The 22,517-nt window shown below is 55.0% G+C and overlaps 2 protein-coding genes and 2 non-coding genes across 5 annotated transcripts; 3 read left to right on the top strand and 1 right to left on the bottom strand.

The window, feature by feature from the left end:
* Positions 1-1,050: 1,050 nt before the first annotated feature.
* Positions 1,051-6,744, top strand: ZNF213 (zinc finger protein 213). Of its 2 annotated transcripts, none has more exons than XM_037815301.1 (6): positions 1,051-1,095; positions 2,548-3,060; positions 3,798-3,921; positions 4,031-4,113; positions 4,288-4,411; positions 5,189-6,744. In XM_037815301.1, exons 2-6 carry the CDS (start codon positions 2,662-2,664, stop codon positions 5,827-5,829), a joined length of 1,371 nt encoding a protein of 456 aa, XP_037671229.1. In that variant the 5' UTR covers positions 1,051-1,095; positions 2,548-2,661; the 3' UTR covers positions 5,830-6,744. The 2 variants fall into 2 exon arrangements, with proteins under 2 accessions (XP_037671229.1, XP_037671228.1); XM_037815300.1 differs by lacking the exon at positions 1,051-1,095 and adding an exon at positions 1,273-1,407.
* Positions 6,745-6,884: 140 nt separating this feature from the next.
* On the top strand, positions 6,885-12,965 carry LOC119518221 (putative caspase-16). The gene is made up of 8 exons (XM_037815313.1): positions 6,885-8,373; positions 8,481-9,494; positions 9,607-9,774; positions 10,299-10,521; positions 10,813-10,929; positions 11,294-11,368; positions 11,855-11,958; positions 12,037-12,965. Exons 2-8 carry the CDS (start codon positions 9,264-9,266, stop codon positions 12,148-12,150), a joined length of 1,032 nt encoding a protein of 343 aa, XP_037671241.1. The 5' UTR covers positions 6,885-8,373; positions 8,481-9,263; the 3' UTR covers positions 12,151-12,965.
* On the top strand, positions 12,895-12,967 carry TRNAR-CCG. The gene has a single exon. It is a non-coding gene; the product is annotated as a tRNA-Arg (tRNA).
* Positions 12,968-14,312: 1,345 nt separating this feature from the next.
* TRNAK-CUU lies at positions 14,313-14,385 on the bottom strand. The gene has a single exon. It is a non-coding gene; the product is annotated as a tRNA-Lys (tRNA).
* Between the last annotated feature and the right edge of the window lie 8,132 nt (positions 14,386-22,517).

Below are 22,517 nucleotides of genomic sequence, written 5' to 3' on the forward strand. Positions count from 1 at the left end.
GAACTGTAAGAACAGACTAAAATATTAATAGTGTCTGTTTTGGATGGCAGTGTTAGGAAGGTTTTCACCTTCATTCATTCAACAAATATTTACCGAGCACGTCCCACGCGCCGGGCACATCTCTAGGTGCCGGGGGTAGGGCAGTAAAAACGAAGTGTGCCCTCATGGAGCTTACAGTCGAGCAGTGAGAGACAAACACTACACAAATATGCACTATCACGTCTGATAATGTTAGGATGGAAAATAAGGCGGGGGAAGCAGCGGTTTAGACAGAGCTGGGGAAGGCCTCTTTGAGGGGGTGACATTTGAGCAGAGAGTGAACTAGCCTTGAAGATACCAAGAGATACCGTTCTAGTTTTCCACACATTTTTCAACACTGAATGTGTAATTAACGACACCAAGAAGAAAGCTCTTTCTTCCAGAAAAACAACCGGGGGCTCAGATCTTCTCCGGGTCGAGGCGTGGAGAAGAGTGGGAGCCGGTCGGGGATGCAAAGGGGGACCCCGGGCTTCCCGAAAGGGCACCTCCGGGCCCCGAGACCCCCGCTGGCTCTGCCGCCCTCACCCGAGTGTCTTCCCCGGCGGCTCCTCCGCGGCCCTCGCGGTGCGGCCGCGTCTCCCCGGGCCGGCTCCAGAAGCTGCCCCGCGACTCTCATCCACTCCTAGGAGCGGAAAGAGCCCGGGGCGGAAGGAAGGGTCAGTCCAGCGCATGCCTTCGGCGGAGCGGCTGCTCCAGACGCCCTGTGGGCGCCGAGTCCCCGCCGGTCTGGGACCAAAGGCGCGGAGAAAACTGGAAAAAAAGGGAAGTCAGAAGAGGAAGACGCGAGTCGACGGCCACACTACAGAGCTTCATCCCCGAGAAAGGGGTGTGACGCGAGGCGTCGCTGCCTTCCGATAGGTCTTCTCTGGGAACTCTCCCCGCTCATTGGCCACCTGTAGGAGAGAAGGCAGGCTCAACGGACGAACGGCCTTCTGGGGGATGCAGTTCCGACTGTAGCCGTAGCGCATGCGCCGCGCCATTTCCCGGCGAGCTCCGCGTGGACTTCCGGCGCCGGGTACTGACGGAGGACTTGGACCCCCTGGGCGGCTGTGGGCGGTGAGTGTCCCGGGGGGCGGGGACCGGCGACGCGGGCCGCCGCGCCCCGACGCTGAGCGCCGGGCTCCGGGCGTCCGGGACTGGTGCCTCGAGGCGGAGGCCGAGGCCGAGGGCGGCGCGTACCGCTGGCAAGTGCCGGGGGAGCTCGGGTGGCCTCCGCGCCCCTCCTCCCGCTGCGCACTCGGCCCCTCGGCAGACACCCCAGGAGCCCGCCGCCCCCTCGGCTCCGCGCTGGCGAGGCCGCTGGTGGCAGAGCGCGGAGCACCGCGCGAGTCGCCGTCCCCGCCTGCCGCGTCCTGCAGAAAGATCCTGGTGAGTCTCCTTCCTGGCACTGGAGGGTGAGAATGTGCGCGCACCTCCCAGGAACGTTGTAAGGAGGAAATAAAGTGCTTAGTGCGTGGTGAAGAATTGGAAACAACCCGAAGGTATCACTAGGGTATTGGTTAAGAAACAGGAGCATATCCATGTCGCTTATTTTCATAGTGTCGCTAATGAAGAACCGTCACTGTTAGGCGAAACGAGCAAACGACCAAACAGTACGTAAGATCTCCCTTATGTAAAAGTACACATAAAGCCCAGTTTTTATGTTTCTATGGATACATTTCCTGGAAACGCACAGGAAAAGGCCTGGAAGTTTATATGTCAAACATGTATGTTAACAGTTGGTCGTAGGAGTGCAACTGCATTGTGGAAGGGAGATGATCTCTCTATATTTCTGTATTGTTCTAATCCTCCCTGTTTTATTACAATGATCTGCATTACTTATTTCGTTGAAACAACAAGAAAAGGCAATTAAAGAAAGAGTCAAACTCTGTACCTTCCAGGATTGTGAAGAATAATTAGCAAAGCGACCTATCAGTATGTGTCATACATTCACAGTACCTGTGGATAGATGCTTTGGGATGGTGCCAGTGAGCCCTTCTCTGAACCGGCTAGGGCCGGAGGTATTTTGGAATTCAGAAGTTTTCAGAGTTGGAAAACAATACAGTGTACACATGCCATACCCAAAACAGAAAAATGTATCATAAATACTGTCTGATGAAGCTTTGCAAACTGAACAAACACGTTAATATTTCTGCTGCAAAACGTGAACATTTCCATTAAGTGTGTCCTACTTAGTAAAATGAAGCTTATAGTAAAATTATATATTAACATATAACATTCTGTTATAGTGAACATCATAAATATGCTCAAATCAGGAAGTCAGTTGGTGCTACCTGATGAGTTAAGTTAGGTTTTGTAGTCAAACAAGTCATGAAAAAACCCAGGTTTTAGATTTCAGAGCTGTGGATAAGGGGCTGTGACCATATTAGTAAGGCATAAAAATAGAACCTAAAAAGGCTTCAGGGTCAGGAAGGATGTGAGCTGGAATCCCTAGGAGTCCTTTGAGGCAGGCGTTTGTTCATATGTCCCGTCCCCACCCCCCATCCTGCCATTTCGCTCTTTCCCTAGGAGTGTGTGTCCAGATGCTGGCCCGGCCGCCACGGGGGAGTCCTCTGGGAGACTGAAGGGCAGGCCCCGGGGCTCAGGTTGAGGCCAACCAGCCCTGAGCCTTAGGGCAGGGGAATGGCAGCCTCCCTGGAGCCCCAGGACCAGGCTCCTGGGGAGAGAGAAGGGCTCCTAATCGTGAAGATAGAAGATTCCTCCTGGGAGCAGGAATCTTCCCAGCAAGAGGACAGCAGGGATTCCGAGGCCTGTCGCCAGCGCTTTCGGCAGTTCTGCTACCGGGATGCGGGTGGGCCCCACGAGGCCTTCAGCCAGCTATGGGAGCTGTGCTGCCGCTGGCTGCGGCCCGAGCTGCATTCCAAGGAGCAGATCCTGGAGCTGCTGGTGCTGGAGCAGTTCCTGAGCGTGCTGCCTGGGGGCGTCCAGGGCTGGGTGCAAGAACGGCGGCCGGGGAGCGGCGAGGAGGCCGTCGCCTTGGTGGAGGACCTGCAGAAGCAGCCAGTGAAAGCCTGGCAGCAGGTGAGGGCCCCCTCCCAGATCCGGGTGTGGGTGGGGGACACCTGGATGACACATGAGCTGGAGAGAGGCAGCCATCTCCACAGAAAGGGGTCCTTCACGAGGTCTGTAGGGTGTCGGCAGGGGACACGCAGAAGCAGAGAGAGGGTGCGCACAAGCTTAGTGTAGCACACAGGGGCTTCTCTGAGGATGCTGTCAGAAGGAAACCTGGTTTCCTCTGGTGGCTTTGGAGGGAGCAGCAGCACTGAGGAGGGCATGCTAAGGAGGGCAGGCTTCAGCCCCACACAGATTCAGTTCATTCATGTTCTGCTCTGGGCCAGGTCCTGGGGGCACAGTGATGTGCACAGAGTGCCAGAGGGGCATGGAAAGATCCAGCTGCCCCTGGCAACCCTGCTGTCTTGGGCTGATGAGTGCTTGACCCTGGAAGCATCTGGGAAGGGGCCGAGTGAGTGGCTGGGGTGTGGGCTTCTGCCCTTTGCTGAAGTGTCTCCCCTAAACCCCTCCATTCTCAAGTGTCTCTAGGATTCTGCCCTTGGGTGACTGATTCTTGTCTCGTGATTGCCCAGGGGGTGTCCCTGGGCACACAGCGCTGCCTGGGTGTCCCATGCTGCTCTGGACTTCCCTAGCGTCCTGCACCCCAGCATCCTGAGGGATGTGTCCTGTGTCTCCTTCCCAGGGATTAAGCTCTGTCTCCCCCGTCCGGTCTCGGTGCTGATGAGCATGTTGTGGTTCCTGCGCAGGATGTGCCCTCAGAGGCGGTGGAACCCAAGGCTGCAGACCAGGGATCCCAGTCTGGGGGGCCTCCCCTGAAGGCAGGGGCTCGGAGCCGGCTGCCTGTAACCCAGGAACAGAACAGCCTTGGTGGTGAGTAATGTCTCTGTGAAGCCCAGGCCTCTGTGTGTGTGTGGTGTGCATGGGGGGTCTCAGGCCAGGCCTGAGCTGGCCTCTCTGAGGCTCTGTTCTCTCCCTTCAGCCCAGCCCACCCTCCAGCTTCCTGCCCTTAAAGAGGGGAGCACCAGAGAGACGACGGACACCAGCTTTTCCTCGGGGGTCCAGGTGAGTTACCATCCCTCTCTGCCCTCTCTTAGGCCCTCGGCACTGAGTCCTAAAATGGGCCTTGCCTTCTTGTCACAGCACCTCCCATCCACCCTGGTCCTTCCTGGATCCATCCTGTCCCCACCCCAACCCCCTTCCTGTGCACCCTGAGCCTGGTCTTCTCCCTCCTTCCAGGGACCTGTGACATTTGGAGACGTTCCCTTCTATTTCTCTCGGGAAGAATGGGGGTCTCTGGAACCCGCTCAGAGGGATCTGTTCTGGGACATCAAGCGGGAGAGCTCCCGGAACATTGCCCTGGGTAAGAAGCGGATGCAGCCAGGACCCAGGGGCCTCAGCTTCTCTGAGATGGAGCCACATGTTTGGGGGTCCCAGCAGCAGAGGGTAGGCCCAGGCCTTACCTCCATCCTGCTGGAGCCTTGATCTCCCTTCCTACCTCACTGCCTCCTTTGCTGGCTGGAAAGGGTTTTCCCTCTGCTTCTCTGAGCGGCCCCATGTGTGTGTTTCCCATGGCCAGTATGGTGGGGACTTGCCCCGAGCCTGCACTGAGCTACACACCCACAGGTGCCTTTCCTTATTGGAAGCCAGTGCCTGGAAGTGTCATCCCATCTTCCAGACGGGGGTCCAGGGGCCCAGGGAAGACCCTGAAGGGATAGAGCTGGGACTCGGGGCCACTGCTGCTCAGGTCAGGGGGTGGTCTGAGGGCCGACCCTGCCCGCCAGAGCCCATGCTCATGGGGAGCCTTTCGGTTTGGGGGTTTGATTAGCCATGTTCGGGGTGGGGAAGGGACATTGTAGCTGAGTGTGAAAACTGATGCAAGGGTTCATCAGTCGTTGCCCGGGGTCATGTGATCAGTAAGTGCCCCTGGGGTCAGGAATGAGCCCAACTGGAGTCCATGACACGTCACTTCCTCTGAACTACTCTGCTGGTGTTTTACCCTCACCGCATTTTGTAGATGAGGAAACTGAGGCCCAGGGCTGTCTGAAGGCCGGGGAACCTTCCCGATCTGTTTCCGGCTTGCCTCGGTTCTGGCCCCATAACCAAGTGGGCCTGAGAGGTCCCCTCCACTCCCTTGCAGGTTTGGGGCTCAAAAACCAACGCGAGCCGTCCAGGCTGGAGGAGGCGGTGGCAGCGTTGCCCAGCGGGGCTGGCGGCCTCGTGCCTGCGCCCTGGAGCGCGGAGGAGTCCGAGGCCTGGGAGAGCGAGAACCGGCGGGCGGGCGGGGCGCGGCGGGGGCGGCTGCCCACGCGCCGGCGGCAGTTCCGGGACCTGGCGGCAGAGAAGCCCCACAGCTGCGGGCAGTGCGGCAAGCGCTTCCGCTGGGGCTCGGACCTGGCCCGGCACCAGCGCACGCACACGGGCGAGAAGCCCCACAAGTGCCCCGAGTGCGAGAAGAGCTTCCGCAGCTCCTCGGACCTGGTGCGGCACCAGGGTGTGCACACCGGCGAGAAGCCCTTCTCCTGCTCCGAGTGCGGCAAGAGTTTCAGCCGCAGCGCCTACCTGGCGGACCACCAGCGCATCCACACCGGTGAGAAGCCCTTTGGCTGCAGCGACTGCGGCAAGAGCTTCTCACTGCGCTCCTACCTGCTGGACCACCGGCGCGTGCACACGGGCGAGCGGCCCTTCGGCTGCGGCGAGTGCGACAAGAGCTTTAAGCAGCGGGCCCACCTCATCGCCCACCAGAGCCTCCATGCCAAGATGGCCCAGCCCGTGGGGTGAGCGGCCGGCGGCGGCTCAGCAGGCTCTTCCCGCGGTGCCTGGAGTCCCCACACCACTCCTCCACCCCCTCGGGGATTCTCCTGCCTGTGGCCACGTGCCAGGAGCTGCCCTCGGGACCCCAGGACCCCACCGCTCAGAACTTGCCTCACCTTGCTCTGTGCAGGGGACCTGCCCACAACCCCCTCAACCTCGTCGCCCTTCCCCGCTGGTTTTTGGAGGCCTGACACACCCCTCGCCAGTGGCCTTGGTGTGCGGGGAAAGGCTGGGGGTGGAAGGGATGCCCAAAAGCTAAGGCAGGGCCTGGGGTCCCCGTCCCAGACCCCTTCAGCCCCACTTCACTGTGGCTCTCTGTTTCCTTCCTTCTCAGGTGGCTCCACGGGCCAGGCTCTGTCCCTTCCAACCTGTGCCTTCCAGTGGGGTGGGCAGAGGCCTTGGCCCCTGGGGGCTGCAGGGCTTTGGGAGGGACAGTCATCCCTCACTTGAGGCAGGATCTGGATCCTAAGCGTGGCCACAGAGGGCTGCTGTGGGGGCTCCTGGCCTCCACTCCACTCCCGTTCCCAGGCTACCCTCACTGCCCTATCCTGGAGACACTGAAGCTGCCTAACCCCTGGCAGACCTCCCCACCTCCAGGTGGCCTGGCGAGGGTGGCAGTGGCTCCAGGTACACGAGGTCAACCCTAGAGGCCAAGAACAGGGTCACAGGTCCCTCTGCTCCTCGTTCCTCCCGAAGTCGAGCAGTTACTCTGTTTTAACACTAGCACTGGCTTAGCACTCCGCTGCTGGCCCATTAAGCACTGCATTTTGCCACGTTTGCAGTTTTGCACTGACAGGGACAGAGCACTGAGCCCGCCCGAGGATTTCGGGCAGCCTGCCCAAGCGGGGCAGCAGAGCATTTGAATAAACCTGGGAACTCCTCTCCAGGCTGCCCTGGTCTTCAGGTGGCTGCTGGGGTAGGCTGGGGCCTGGGATTCCTTGCCCATATACCCTGGGGCCTGCATGCCGGTGGTCACCAGTGGAGCCACATCCTGGGCTCCCAGGTCGGCAGGGCCCCAGAGAGTGACCAGGAGCCTGGGGGCATCTCATCTGGCAGAAGAGTGGGGGAGCCAAGTGGATTCGGGGCCTTTGGTCTTCACCAGGTCCCTCCCATTCTCCCCACTGGTCAGACAGAACAAGCCTGGAAGCGAATGACACTGGCCCCTGCCCTGAGGGATTCAAGGCTGATCAGAACGGCCCTGCCCCGCCCCTGTCCCCCGGCCCTTAATGTGGGTTTCAGCCTGCCCAGGCTAGGAGGTGCAGACAGGAGCTGGTCACCAGGCGCCACTCTGCCTCCGTCCTCACTCATCCCTGCTGATGGCCTGGCGGTGGCATCTGCGGGCCATTAGGGGAGGGACTGGCAGGAGGAAGCCATGCTTGTCCCTTGGAAACTGGTGTCATGTACCAGCCCCTTTGTCCGACCCTCACTTAGCACTCAGCATCCCGAGGTCACGGTAACAGTCTCCACTTCCAGCCACGGCTTTGGAAGGCCCGAGGCCACAGCGCTCACCTTTGGGGATGGTGTCCCTCACTCCTCTCCTGGGGCTCCACACGCCTCCCCCTCATGCTGTGCACCTCATGTGCGTGTGTGTGGGGTGAGGGGGGCGGGGAGCAGGGCACGGGTGGCCCGGACGCTGGCAGCTGTCTCAGAAGGGAGCTGCTCAGGTGAAACGAGATCAGATGGGCGCGTGGGCCTGGAGCTAAGAATAGGATTGGGCGTGGGTTCTTGGCCCTGGCAGTGGCGCATTGGTACAGCGGGGCCCAGGACCTAGGGTTTCAGGGGAAAGAGCAGAGTCCAGCCTGGGTCATAAACACAGCTGATAGGGTGCAGCTCAGAGACAGGCAAGGGCTGGCCCAGGGCACTGGGGGCTGGGACCGGGAGGTATCCTTGGGCCGGGAGGAAGCCCTGGCCCTGCACCCATGGCCTTCCTGGTGGCCGGGACCCTGCGGGTGGCTGCACAGATGGCGGATGCCCGAGAGAGCCTGGCGAGAAAGGTAGTAGGCGGCATTGCCCGGCCTGTGCCCCCTCCCTGCCAAACACTGCCCCAGCCTAGCTCTGGCCTTGCCTCCCCAGGGCAGGTACTGTGTGCTGGGTCCCAGGGTGGTCCTGGTGCTCAGCAGCCCGGGGGTGTCGGCGACAACAGTCGCTGCCCTGGAGGGCATGCTCCTGGCCCTGGGCTTTGAGAGCTGCCGGAGGAGGGAGGCCCCAGTGCAGGTGAGCGCCCCAGTGCAGCTGTGCTCTCGGCCGCCTTCTGCCCTCCCCAGCACCTGCACTTGCAGCCCAGGCTCAGGCCAGCCCTTTGCTCTTGGCCCTAGGGCTTCCTTGAGGAGGTGGTGTGGTTCCGGGAGCAACTGGATGCCCACGGGGGCCCTGTGGGCTGCGCTGGGGTGGCCTTGGTGGCCCCCGAAGGGCAGCTGAGGCGACCACAGCGGCTGGTCCGGGAGCTGAGCCGCTGCAGGGCCCTGCGGGGCTGCCCCAAGCTCTTCCTGCTGCTCTCGTGTGCTCTTGGGGGTGAGCGGGGTTGGCAGGGGCCAGGCGAAGTGGGGGTGCGGGTGGGCAGGGGAGCTGGGCACGCCTGGCGCCTCCCCGATCGGCCAATGTGCTGCCTCCGCCACCAGCTGCCCGGGAGCCTGGAGCCTTCCTCACTGGCCTGGGTGAGCTCTGCGGCCGTTGTCCCCGCTGGTCCCTGCAGCAGCTGCTGACAGAGGTGGGGCCTTGGGGAGAAGTCCCGGGGAGGGGGCTGCGCCCTTGACTATCCAGCCCCACTGTGCCCTCAGCCAGTTACATGGCTGGGCGCATTCACACGCTCTCTCCATCCACTCTACAAACCTTTATCATCCACACTTGCCGTGTCATCTGCTCACGCCCCTCACAACACACTCAGGATTCCCCAAGGCCTCCAGCCTGCTTCAGGACACCACACGTCCGCCCTGACCCCTGCCGTCCCCGCAGTCCTTCCCAGGCTGATGCCCCCACCCCCCAACCCCCAGGGGAGGCCCTGGGGCTCGTGGTTCCTTCTGTCCCTTTTCACGGTGCCCCAGGCAGGGACTCTCTGCCCCTCAGCCCACAGCTCCCTGGAGGCTGCGCTTTGGCAGCAATTCAGGTCTGCCCCCAGCCCGAGGGTCTCGCTGGTGCCCTGGGGGACTGCTGGGAGGCCTGGAGGTCAGGGGTGTGGGCCCCGATCCTGGCTCTCCCAGCCGGGCGCCTTCCCCAGAGAGGCTCGCGGGCCACCTGTGCCCTTCCTGCTCCGGGAGACGCAGGGTCCCTGGGCGCTGATGGCGACCCCTGGCCACTGAGGCCGTCCGTGTGGGGATGCCCGTGAGCGTGAGCCTGGCCTCCCGCCTTTCACCTGCCTCCTCCCTCCATTCTGGCAAGGGAACCCCAAGGAGACTGGAGCAGCCATGAGTGGCAGCCTGGCTGAGCCACCCCTGAAACCAGGGTCCTGGCCACCTGCCTGGGGGCCCCCCACCCTGACCCCACGCAGCCTCCCGAGAGCCTGGCGTTCCCCACCCCCACCCCAGGTCTTCGGCAGCGTGGCTGAGGACCCCGCAGGGGCGCCCTCCTGCCCAGTCCTTCGGAGCTCCTTGCGGGGGGACCTGTGCCTGGGACGAGGCGCGCCCTGGGAGCTCGAGGTGAGAGGGATGGGGAGGGGCTCGGTCCTGAGACAGAGGTTCCCGGAGACCCCAGGCTGGGGCACCAAGGCCTCTCAGGCCATTTGAACACCCCCTTCGCCCTGCTCTGTAGCCAGAACCCAGCCCCAGGGCCCCGTACGACCTGTCAGGGGCCAAGGCGGCCTTCCTCCTTGCTGTGATCCGGGACCGGCCTGGGGCCCAGCATGATGTGGAAGCTCTGGAGAGCCTGTGCCAGACCCTGGGCTTCGAGACCACCCTGAGGACGAACCCTACAGCCCAGGTGAGGGGGAGTACAGAACTTCTAAGGGGGCCCTGAGAGAAAGGCACCTCCACCTAGGACCCTGGAGGAATTTTCCAGGGCCTCTCACTCACCACAGGAAGTTCACCCAGAAGTCTAGCTTCCATTCATCCTGCTGCAGGCTCACTTCCCTGCCTCTTGGAAGCCCAGATGGGACTGTTGTTCCAGGGCTTTTGTGGCCTCTTGGCCTTGTGGTTTATTTGCTTCCCAGCTCAAGTCCCCAGCTGGGTCCTCAGGCTTTACCTCCAAGGGTCTCAGTTTCCTTCCTGGACACCCATCACCCTACAGCCCTCTCCTTGCATCTCTTAACTGAGCAGTGTCCCCACTGGGACAGAGGGGAGCGGACAGCTGGAGGCTGCACAGGCCTGGCAGCAGGGGGGTGGAGAGAGGTGGAAGGTAGGCAGGGGGCTGGAGACGGCTTCTCAGCCCCGCGGAAGGCATCCGGGGGCTGGGGAGGCCCCAGGGCCAGCACCAGAGCCTGGGCTTCAATTGCACCCCCTCTGCAGTCCTTCCAGGAGGAGCTGGCCCACTTCCGCGAGCGGCTGGACGCCCATGGGGGGCCCGTGAGCTGTGCCCTGGTGGCTCTGATGGCCCATGGTGGGCAGCAGGGGCAGCTGCTGGGGGCTGACGGGCAAGAGATGCAGCTAGAGGTGCTGGTGCAGGAGCTGAGCCGCTGCAGGATGCTGCGGGGCCACCCCAAGGTCTTCCTGCTTCAGGCCTGCCGTGGGGGTGAGCAGGACCTGGGGCCTGACCTGCAGCCTGCCTTCTCCTGCCCTGGCTTCCATCCAGGCCCTCCAGGAAGGCTGCATGCCGGCCCTCTCCTGGCTCCCTCTTCCATCCTTTCCTAGGCCCCTTGCACTTGAGCTCTTAATCGCCAGCACTTGCCCACTGTGCTCTGAATGTTTCCTGCCTGCCCTGGGGTTTTCGCCTTGACCCCACTGTTTAAACGGGCTCCGGATCCTGAGAGGCACCCCCAGGTGTTCACCAAGTGAAGGTACCTGCTTCTTCCGCCTTCCCCAGGGCACAGAGACCCCGGCATGGAGCCCGCAGCTCTGCCCTGGTTTGGATGCTGGACGCGGGCCCCTTCAGCCATCCCCTCCCACGCAGATGTCCTCCAGATCTATGCCGAAGCCCAGGGTGGGTCCTGCCTCTTCCTGGAGCCGGGCTTGGTTGGGCTGGTGGTGGGGAACCTTCTGGAGAGCATTTCCAATCCTCCAAGCTGGGAGCCTGCTGCCACCTTTCCATCTTCTGTTTACTGAGTCATTGGGAAGCAAAAGACTTACTAAACTTGAAGGGTCTGTGGGAAGTGAGGGCATGAAATAGCTTTTCCGAGTTCTCACAGCTGGGAAGCAGCAGAACTGAGCTTTGAACTCCAGTGTGTCTGTCTGTCCTGTGCTCTTTCCGCTGCCCTGTGCTGCCTTTGGGACAGAGGTAGGGAGCCCCCTGGGGAGGGTGGACTCTCGGGTGGGGGGCAAGTGGGGTCAGCCCACTCCTTTTGCAGGTAGCTCCTCCAGGGACCGCACTCCAGGGGACTTGGATCAAGCAGACATCCTGATAGCCTATGCAGCAGCCGAGGGTAAGGGACGGGCTATCTAGAAGTTGGTGGTCAGGCAGGGTCCAAGTTCCTGGCTTTACCATCTGGAGTGACTTTAGGGGCAGCTGGGGTTAGGGGGTTGGGGGACAGGCACCACCAGCCTGGTTGCAGTAAAACCATCTTCCTTCTACGGTTTATTGGTTATTGGTGAGCACGGTTTGAGTGCTGACCTGCTGAGTCCTTTACCTGCAGCATCTCCTCGGGAGGATCAGTTCCCTCCGGCAGGTGTCTCAGGGCCCCGCCCAGGTGCAGGGAAAATGTCTGTTCAAGTACTGCCCCTACAGATGTGGAGCACCGACTGATTCCATATGGAAGAAGTCCCTGCCGCCTGCCCTGTTCCTTCTCCACCCCCAACCCCGGGGTCCTGGGTGCTCGCCACCCTCACCTCCACCAACAGGAGGCCCCGGGGGACTGGAAGGCAGAGGGTGGAGGGCCAAGGCTGAGCCCCCGCCCTGCGCCCTGGCCTAGGATGCGTGGCCTACCGGGACGAGAAGGGCTCCGACTTCATCCAGGGGCTGGTGGAGGTCCTCAGGGCCGACCCCCGCGGGGACCTCCTGGAGCTGCTGACTGAGGTATGTTGGGAATGAGGGTGGGGGACGGGGGCGCCCCGCGGGCCCGAGTCCCGGGCACAAGCGGAGTGGTCCTCGCAGGTCAACAGGCGGGTGTGTGAGCTGGACGTGCTGGGTCCGGACTGCGCCGAGCGCCGCAAGGCCTGCCTGGAGATCCGCAGCTCGCTGCGGCGCCGGCTCTGCCTGCGGGCCTGACCGCCCTCGGGCCCCGGGCGGCGGCCGAGCCCCAGCGCCGCCCTGACCGCGCGCGCTCTGCGTGTCCGCGTCTGCACACCGGCAGGGCAGTGGGCGCCGGCGTGGCCGCTGGCAGCCACGTGTGAGAAGTGAGACGAGTGTGCCAAGTGCCCGGCACTTCGCCAGCGCCCGCCTGAGCTCTGGGAACCCAGCTGGCGCCAGCACCCAGCGTCCCGGGAGGAGGGACCCGTCTGGGCCCGCGGGGTGCATGTCCTGGGAGCGTCCCCGGGGAAAGGGGTCCGGGAAGGGGTGGCCTGGGGACCACGTCCCTGCCCAAGTCGTATCCCTCTGCTCGCGCACCCCCCACCGACACCTGGCGCTGGGGCCACGGGAGTGCGGGAGACACGAGCGCTGCCTTCCAGGGGGTCCGAGTCCAGCCTGCGGCCGACAGACCCTGGAACAGACCATCTACGGTTTACCAGTGCAGTGCTGGGGAGGCACAGGGGCTGGGGGGCTGCGAGGAGCCCCCCACCCAGTGGAGAGTGGCGGAAGGATCTGCGGGGGTGGGCGGGCAGCCGCCGGGGATTAGAACTTGTGGCCGCAGGCGCCCCGGCTCCGCCCCCCGCCGCGGCCCTGCCAGGAGTCCCGCCCATAAGACGCCGGGAGGGGCGGGGCGCCAGGCCACCTAGCACATTCGTAGTCAGGCACATTGCGCAGGCGCCTGAGCAGGCTTTATGAGGAGAGCCGCAAAGCCCGTAGCTGTGGGGCCGCGTGGCCTAATGGATAAGGCGTCTGATTCCGGATCAGAAGATTGAGGGTTCGAGTCCCTTCGTGGTCGCTCCCGGAATTTTTCTTTTTTTTACTATGTATGTTTTTTCTCCATCAGTTTTTAAGTTTTCGCTTTCTGCTAGGACTGATCCTAGCGGTCTGATCCCTGCCTGAGCCAGGCCCGCGTTCGCGGAGCTCGAAGCCCCAGGGCCGTGTTGCAGCTGGGGCGACCCGGAAGGCACAGCGCGGACCGTGGGCGGCTTGACACCGGCGGACCGCGGAGCCTGAAGCGTCTACCCGGGCACCTTCACGCCTCGTTTCTCACCCGCAGGGATGCAGAGTCCGGGGTCCCAGGGGCTCAGCCCAGGCGGTGCGGCCCGGGAGGGTGTTGGGCCCGGAGCGCCTCTGCCCAGCGCGAGCACTCCCGTGCTGGACGCCGTGCCTGCCCCGCGCACCCCCGGGACCCCACCGGACGCGGACGCGCCGACAGGGAGAGCCCGGCTCCTCGAGAGAGGAGCCACCGTGAGCAGGAGTAAAACCTTCTCGGGAAATATCCAGAACATGCCAAGTCATCCAGACAGGATGCAAATTCGAGGCCGGAGCCGGGATGGGGAGGTGGGAGAGTCTCAGCCATCACTTCGTTCAATCGCTCTCTTCTCCTTTCTTTCTTCTCCTTCTGAGACTCTCATAAGGCTCTGTCCACTTTTCTTCATTCTTTCTTCTTTCTGCTCTTCAGACTGGATGATTCCATTGTCTTATTTTCAAGTTCACTGATTCTTTCAACTGCCAGATCCATGGAAAATGTTTGGTAACGGGTGGTGGCGATGGTAGAACAACATTGTGAATGCAATTAACACCATTGAATTGTATTAAAAATGGTTAAAATGGGACATTTTATGGTGTATGAGTGTTACCACAATAAAAAACAAGAAATACAAAAAACTCCAACAATGGCCTGCGGACAAGAGGGAAGACAGGTGCCACCTCTTTGGAGGTCAGTTTGGCATGCTCTTTGACCCAACAATTCCACTTCAAGGAACGTTTCCTGAAGATATATCCCCATGTGCGCAAAGACATTGGATATTCACCCGCCTATAGACGCAAAGGGGTTTGGCTACATAAATTACAGCTCAGATTACGGAAACTGTGACAGACAAGGGATTGGAATTGGAGGAGGAGGAAGTTACCCCAAGCAGTCAAAGACGAGTGTATTTAATTATTTTGCAGATTTATACCTCTTTCAATGAGAATGTACCCTTAAATTATTAGTGTAAACGTAGACGTAATATTTCACCCGGAAAAAAAAATTGTCTTGTCTGGTGAACCTAAGGTATTCCGGTTAAGACAAATAGCCAAGAAGCACAACCTTCTTTTTTGTCAAGGGACACGCCAGTGTTTTAAGAATAGAATATCTACGCCCAACGTGGGGCTCGAACCCACGACCCTGAGATTAAGAGTCTCATGCTCTACCGACTGAGCTAGCCGGGCGGTGGTGGTGAGTGTTTTGGTGGCTTGTTTTGCAGACACATAAAGCTCCAGTGTTCTGTTGAAGAATATGGGGCTCTTAGGACAGACACCGGGTCGTCTCCTAAAGGGTTAAGTCGGGACCTCGCATCACCTAAATGTGAAGTATGCCGCTAGACCAACACGGCAAGCGGAAAAAGCGGCTGTCCATCAGCTCTGCGTTCTATCCGCACTGTGCGAGGTCCCTTTGGGGTCCGTAAGCTTTGTTTTTATCATTCCTTTTGTTTGAAATTTTTTTTTAATTTTTTGATACATAAAATCTAAAAAAATAAAAAATAAAGAGAGGCCTAGGAGCGGGCAGGAGGGAGCGCGGGGCAAGCGCGGAAATCGAGGGACCGGGGAAACAGCCGGGATGGAGCCCGGAGGCTATTCGGGTACCAGGGAGGGCAGGTGGAGTGACTTCCTGGAGAAGGAGAGAACCTTTCCGCCTGCCCTGGTGGCCTAACGGATAAGGCATTGACCTCCTAAGCCAGGGACTGTGAGCCCGAGTCCCACTCGGGGTACAAGAAGGCTGGTTTTAGACAACCCAAGTAAAAATGGGACAAAATGAAGTTGTGCTAACCCTCCGCTTTTGAGGAGTGTCTAAAACAAATTAGACTCAAATTGGACTAAACCATCTCCCGGTAGTAGTCAATGGATTAAGTAATGCAGTTGATTTTGGCTTTCAAAAAGGAGTACAATGTATTCTTTACGTTATTTTGAAAGTCATTCATCCACTGTACTGATGGAGTGATGATTCTTTAGATGTGTTAATTGTATTGTGGTTACATATTTATATTTAAAGTCCTTATCTTTTAGAAATGTACACTGAGTATTTAGAGATTAAATTATATCATATTGTGGTGATAAATGTACAACTTTATGATGATACCATGAACAACTGATTGTACACTGCAGATAAATGTATGGTATGTGAATATAACTCTATAAAATTGTAGGAAAATATATATATAGGAGTAAAAGTGTTGGAGAAAACATGGTGAGAGGGATGATGCCTCACCAATATGGACTAACTACAATGTGTAAACTCAGAATTGAATCTTAGAATATAGCCTAACGTGGACACAATAATTGTAATAGTCCCTAGATTGTAAGCTCTTACAGCAGTTAACTCTCCCTGAATTGTAAGGCCTATCTCTGAACTTTGAGATGCTGAACCCCTAGGGTATAACCTGATTGGTCTCTGGAACAATGCATATCTCTGAGACACCTGAAACTCAGAGCTAGAGCTCGGCAGATATGAATGTCAGTATTAGTGCATACAGCCACTGTCAAAAAAAAAAAAAGCTGAAAAAGAGCCCAGACTTCAATTAGTGATATGAATGAAGCAGGTCTGGTTAAGACCAGGGCAAGCCAGGCCAAAGGATAAAGGTTGAAACTGATTGTGTTTTAAAACTTCAACTTTCATATGAGACCAAGGGAATAGATATCTATTTGGTACAGGATCTAAATTTTCTAAACGGTACAACTCTACAGTCGATTTGTTCAAACACCACAATTGCATGGAACTTTGAATAGGAAGTGAGATATGGTAGGTTAGTATAGGCTGGAGTGAAATAGTGACACATCCTAGAGTAATTTGGGCAGATAATAAAAAATATATTTACAGCCTCCCCCTCCCCAGCCCCGAGGATCTGGGGGAAGGTGTGGATGTGTTGGACATCCTCACCTGGACTGGTGTTGATGTTGTCACAAACATTGGGACTGGCGGTTTGATGTGCTGAGCCCTTGAGCACGGGACTTGCCCTTATGAAGCTCATTACCACAAAGGAGAGTCTAAAGTTGTATGTAATGGTGCCTAAGAGTCTCCCCCTGAGTACCTCTTTGTTGCTCAGATGTGGCCCTCTCTCTCTCTAACTGAGCCATCTCGACAGGTGAACTCGCTGCCCTCCCCCCTACGTGGGACCCGACTCCCAGGGGTGTAAATCTCCCTGGCAACAGAGTATGACTCCCGGGGATGAATGTGGACCCGGCATCGTGGGACTGAGAGTATCTTCTTGACCAAAAGGGGGATGCAAAATGAGACGAAATAGTTTCAGTGGCTGAGAGATTCCAAATGGTGTCGAGAGGTCACTCTGGTGGACATTCTTATGCACTATATAGATAACACCTCTTAGGCTTTAATGTATTGGAATAGCTAGAAGTAAATACCTGAAACTACCAAACTCCAATCCAGCAGTCTGGACTCCTGAAGACAATTGTATAATGATGTAGATTACAAGGGGTGACAGTGTGATTGTGAAGACCTTGTGGATCACACCCCCTTTAGCTAGTGTATGGATGAATGGAGGAATGGGGATAAAAACTAAAGGACAAATGGGGTGGGATGGGGGGATGATTTGGGTGTTCTTTTTTCACTTTTATTTTTTATTCTTGTTCTGGTTCTTTCTGATGTAAGGAAAATGTTCAGAGATAGATTGTGGTGATGAACGCATAACTATGTTATCATACTGTGGACAGTGGATTGTATATCATGGATGATTGTATGGTGTGTGAATGTATTTCAATAAAACTGAATTTAATAAAAAAATAGATTGGGATGATGAATACATAACCATATGATGGTACTGTGAACAGTTGATTGCACACATTGGATGATTGCATGGTATGTGAATATATCTCAATAAAATTGAAATAAAAATATTCTATAGGCCCTATACCATTGGGCTTCTAATCAAAAAAAAATTATATCATAACTGGTTTGTTTCACAATAATGGGCTTGGGGCAGGGGATGGGGAGTGGGTGGAGGAATAGGCAAAACAAGTTTTCCATGAATTGATAATAGCTTAAGCTGCGGGACATGTGGGCTTATTATATTATTTATAATAATAGTAATATAATTATATGTATGAAGTAGTCCATAATAAAGTATGCCATGTGTGCTGGTTTGAATCTATTATGTACTCCATAAAAGGCCGTGTTCTTTTAATGCAATCTTGTGGGAACAGACCTATTGTGGGTGGGACCTTTTGCTTAGGTTGTTTCCATGAAGATGTGACCCCACCTATTCAAGGTGGGTCTTAATCCCCTTGCTGAAGTTCTCTATGAGAGGTTAAAAGGCAGACATTTTGGAGAGAGCTCAGAGAAGCTAAGAAAGAAAATGCTCCTGGAGAAAGCCATTTTAGAGCTAGAACCCAGGAGAAGGACCAGCAGATATCACCATGTTCCTTCCCATGTGACAGAGGAACCGTGGATGCCATTGGCCTTTCTTCAGAAACTGTATCTACCTCTAGATGCTTTACTTTGGACATTTTTCATGGCCTTATAACTGTAAATTTGCAACTGTAAAATTGCAATGGGAATTTATTAATCCCCATTGACAAAGCCAATTCATTTCTGGTATATTGCATTCAGGCAGCTTTAGCAAACCAGAACACCATGCGTTACTTCATCCTCAAGGTAAAACTTTCCAACACTACAGGGCATGGTGCAGAGTAAACTCCGAAGCCTCCCATGCCATACTTCTCTCTAGAGGTGGTGATTGCTGGAGCTTTGTCATTTATACATATTAAAACATAGTGCTCTTTTGCCTTTAAAGACCACAAAAAAGTCCCTCCTCTCCCTTCCACTCTATCTTGCTTCTCCAACTTCCCCCAATATCTTGAACCCCATCATCCCCACTGAAATCAGAGAAATCTCAATGGCAGCATCTCCCTGCATCGTACCTGGCCTGCAGAGACTAGCCACCACAAAACTTTGCAAGGATGCTAATTTTTTCTCAATCCCCTAGTGAAGGGAGTGTCTTCTGGGCCCCTTTCAGTGGGGTGGTGGGTGTGCACACTATACATGATATATCCACCCCAGTATTTCTATCTCATTAAGTCTTTGAATTCCTTCCTCTACATTATGCCAGAGAACATTCTGGCATCTCAATCTCATTAACCATAGGCCACTACTAAGTTCAATATTCAGCCAATCAATCAAGAAACCTGTTAGAGCCAGGTTCAGCAGCACAACATAGTAAATTTAGGCTCTCTGGGAAGTGCACCAGATCAATACATTCAGGAGAAATAAAATTCTATCCTGTATTCCTTAGTCTAACACCCTTGGAACTGTCCCCACCCATATTCTCCAGGTTTCTGCTGGCTTCAGATAGCAAAATCTTATAATTCTTTTGGTATATGAGTTTTTCCTCCAGGTCAGATTTGTATTTGCTCCCTGCATCAAGCCAAGATCTGACCCAGTGATAAAAGTGGTAAGAAGAGGTGGTTGGTGTGGGCTTTGAGAAGAACTGACAACCCCTTGCAGGCAACTGCTCCAAGTCAGAATATTGCAGGTTATTTAAGAAAGAAAGGCTAATCTTCTCAGATTTCAGAGAACAGCCTGCTTTTGCTGGCAAGGGAGGCTCAGGGTTACTGACTCAAGGATTCAAGATTCTCAACTTCATTTGAGTCCATCCAGATGTTCCATTCTAAGTCTTTGGTCCCTCTCCTTCCCAATCAATGATGTATCTTTCCCATGGAAAATTTGGTGAGGCTGTGAAGTCAACTCACACTGTAATTCTCTGCATAATTAAGTGTTTGATTTTTAGCAATATCAGTTGTGCAGCTTCAGGAAATAAGGGATGATTTTTTGGTGGCCATAAAGTGTCTCAGGTTCTCTGAACGTGACTTGATCTGAATATTTAAAGGCTTGACATGTCATTTTCTTTCTGTAAGCAAACCCATGCACTCAGAAGAATCTACTACACATCACAGTGTTTGTCTTTTCTGCCATGAGAGACCAGGACAGAAGCCAATCTGTCCCCCAAGGCACTTGCTTCAGCCTGCACTCATCATAATCACCCAGGTGACAAGTTGTTTGATCATGATGCCACTGCCTGTCATGAATTACTAGCAATCCAGTTCCCACTGTTGAGAAGCTCCGCACTGTGTTCAAGCTCCAATTCGTTTCCAAACCCAGCCCCAGGCAACAGTTAGAAAACACATCAGGTATTTCAGCAGAGAATATTCAATATAAAAATTATTAACTATGTGTTAAGAGTAAGTTAGACCCTCACACCTATGGCCAATTGATTTTTGATGAGGGTGCTAAATCCACTCAATGGGGAAAGAACTGTCTCTTTAGCAAATGGTGCTGGGAAACTGGATATCCACAGGCAAAAGGTTGAAAATGGACCTTTCTGTGGGCATTGGAAAACTTAGCTGATTTCCACTGCTATTTCTAGAATTAAGTGTTGCTGCTCAGATGAACAAATGAAGCTGGGTGCTGGCAACAGAAGGAAACAAACAGAAAGTAACAGGTCCCTTCTCCCTCCAGCCTTTCAGGCTCCCTCTAATGCCTCCTGTTAGCTAAACCTATGAGGGATCCAGTTGGCAAAGATTAGCAGAGTCTAGAAAAGTGGAGTTGAAGACCGGAAATGATAGTTTAACAGCTGGCACATCTGTCCTTTCTTGGCTTCCCTCGTTTTCTGACATACTCCTCTTTCTCAAGGAAGAGATGTTTATTTGGTGCAAAATCTATGTTTTCTGTAGCACACTATATAATTTAACTTGTGCAGTCAATTTATTCAAACACCAAAGTTACATGGCACCTTGAATAGGGTGTGAGATCTGGCTGGTTTGTACAGGTTAGCATGAAGCCTCAAAACATCCCAGAGTAATTTGGGCAGAGAATGGAAAGTATTTGCAAAGCCCCCTTGAGGGATGGGGGGAAATGTGGAAATATTAAACTTCCCCTCCTGGGGAATTCCTGATATTTTTGCAAGCATTGGTAAGCCGAGCTCTCAATCTTGGGACTTGCCCTCACAAAGCTGGTTACTGCAAAAGAGAGGCTAAGCCTACTTATAATTGTACCTGACAGTTACCCCCAGAGAACCTCTTTCATTGCTCAGATGTGGCCTCTCTCCCTAAGCCAACTCAGCAGGTGAACTCACTGCCCTCCCCACTACATGGGATATGACTCCCGGGGATGAGCCTGGACCCCACATCATAGGATTGAGAAAGCCTTCTGGATCAAAACGGGGAAGAGAAATGAAACAAAAAAAAAAGCTTCAGTAGCTGAGAGATTTTAAATGGAGTTGAGAGATCATTCTAGAGATTACTATTGTGCATTATATAGATATCCCTTTTTAGTTTTTAGTTTATTGGAATAGCTAGAAGGAAATACCTAAAACTGTTAAACTGCAGTCCGGTATCCTTGATTCATGAAGACAATTGTATAGCTATGTAGATTACACAGTGTGACCATGAGATTGTGAAAATACCTTGTGGCTCACACTCCCTTTATCCAGTAGAAAAATGGGGACAAAAAAGCAAATAAGTACTGGTGTGTGTGTGTGTGAGGGGGTGTTTTGGGTGTTCTTTTTTACTTTGATTCTTATTTTTGTTTGGAGTAATTAAAATATTAAAAATTGATTATGGCAATGAATGCACAACTATATGATAACACTGTGAACAATTGTACACTTTGTATGATGGTAGGGTATGTGAATCTATTTCAATAAAAAGGAAAAAGTCATCCCTTTCTCAGGCTTGCTTCTGATGCAGTTATCAGAAGCCAGGTGGCTCTAGGAGGCAGACTCAAAGAGGGAGTCTAAGGTCGGGTCACCGGCCGGCTGGCTCACCTGGGACCACACCCGGCGTGGTAGGTAGAGCCTAGATAATCTTTGGCAGGCTGCAGCAGTGCAGTTAGGGAGACTTTCACCCGTGTTGAACTGGGAAGAGAGGTGGAATGAAATGAACTGGGCTTGTGTGATATGTCTGGCATGTGAGAGACACAGTAGAAAGAGAAATTATGGCTATTATATTGGGTGGCTGTTGCTGAGTGTCTTTAATGCATTGAAAAGAAAAAAGTGACTGTTTGGGGGTTGATCATTCACCAGTTCAAAGCAGTGTGCAGGCGGGAGGGCCCCATGGCAGCCCTGACCGAGACCTGCCTCCTGTCACTGGAGGACCGGCAGTGCCCAGGGCCGGGATGAGGACCTCACTGTAAAAGCAGCAGAGCTGCGAGGAGCTGAATGCTCAGCCTCGGGGAAAGTCTTCTGACAATGCCAGCGTGCTTTTAGGGAAGAAGTGGGACCCCAAGACCCGGACTGAGGATATCTGGGGAGACACACTTGAGAAACTTGCATCACAGATTCCCCTGCATGCTCTGAACCTGCAGAAGTGGCTCAGCCCTCTCCTTGCCTGAAGACTGTGCAGAGCAGGTGTGGGCAGATATCTTACAAGAGAATGCCTGTCCTTCTCGGTGTTTGCTCCTTCTTTCCCTCCTGAAAATGACTCAACTGGGGAAGTCCTGGGCCTGCTTAAGAGAGGAGAGGACTTAGAAAGCGCAGGAGCTGTAGGACCTGGGGGTCAACCCCGAGGGCCCTGGATCAAGGCTGTGTCAGTATGGGGACACTCTTCCATGACATAGAACTTAACACCCGGGCATGCATCCCTCCATCTGGTTGTTATACCTGGCTTGGATGGCTCTTGGAAGATTGGGACAGGCCTTGGCTTATATTAAGTGAAGAAGATCTTCCAGAAAAGCCATGGAAAACCCTGGAGGAAGGGACCAAAAGGAGCAGAGATCCAGGCATGCCTGGCATGGCAACAAAAGCCCACCAACTGGCTACATATCTCGCGAGAATCTGAAAGAAATTCCCTTCACCAAGGCAACTCAAAATGCAGAGTTGAGGGGAAGCCCCAGCATGTGTGAGAAGCTCACTGGTGACTGTTCTCTGTTCTCTGAAGTGTGGGACAGGTGGTAGAGGACAATTTCACAGAACTCAGATCCCTGGTAGCAATGGGATGATTGGACCCTGGGACAGCAGGGCCGGGGGTCACGCTCAGCCATCAACATGGGCTGCACAGAAATATGTGGACAGCACAACCAGGATTGCAACCAGATTCCTGCCCCATGCAGGAATAATTGGAGACGGCTAATTCTCTTAGTTTGTCAGGGCTGGGGCAACAAATTTCCACAGACTAGTTGGCTTAAATGACAGAAATGTGTTATCTCATGATTCCAGAGACCAGAAATCTGCTAAGTGTCAGCCAGGCTGTGCTTGCTCTGAGTCTGTAGGGTTCTGGAAAGATTCTATTTTATATGAGTTCACACCTGAGGTTAGCACTTCAGCATGTCTTTGGCGGAGGGGGGTGGGGGTGGGGGA

The sequence above is a fragment of the Choloepus didactylus genome, chromosome 21 (genome assembly GCF_015220235.1).
Source record: "Choloepus didactylus isolate mChoDid1 chromosome 21, mChoDid1.pri, whole genome shotgun sequence".
NCBI classification, from domain to species: Eukaryota; Metazoa; Chordata; class Mammalia; order Pilosa; family Megalonychidae; genus Choloepus; species Choloepus didactylus.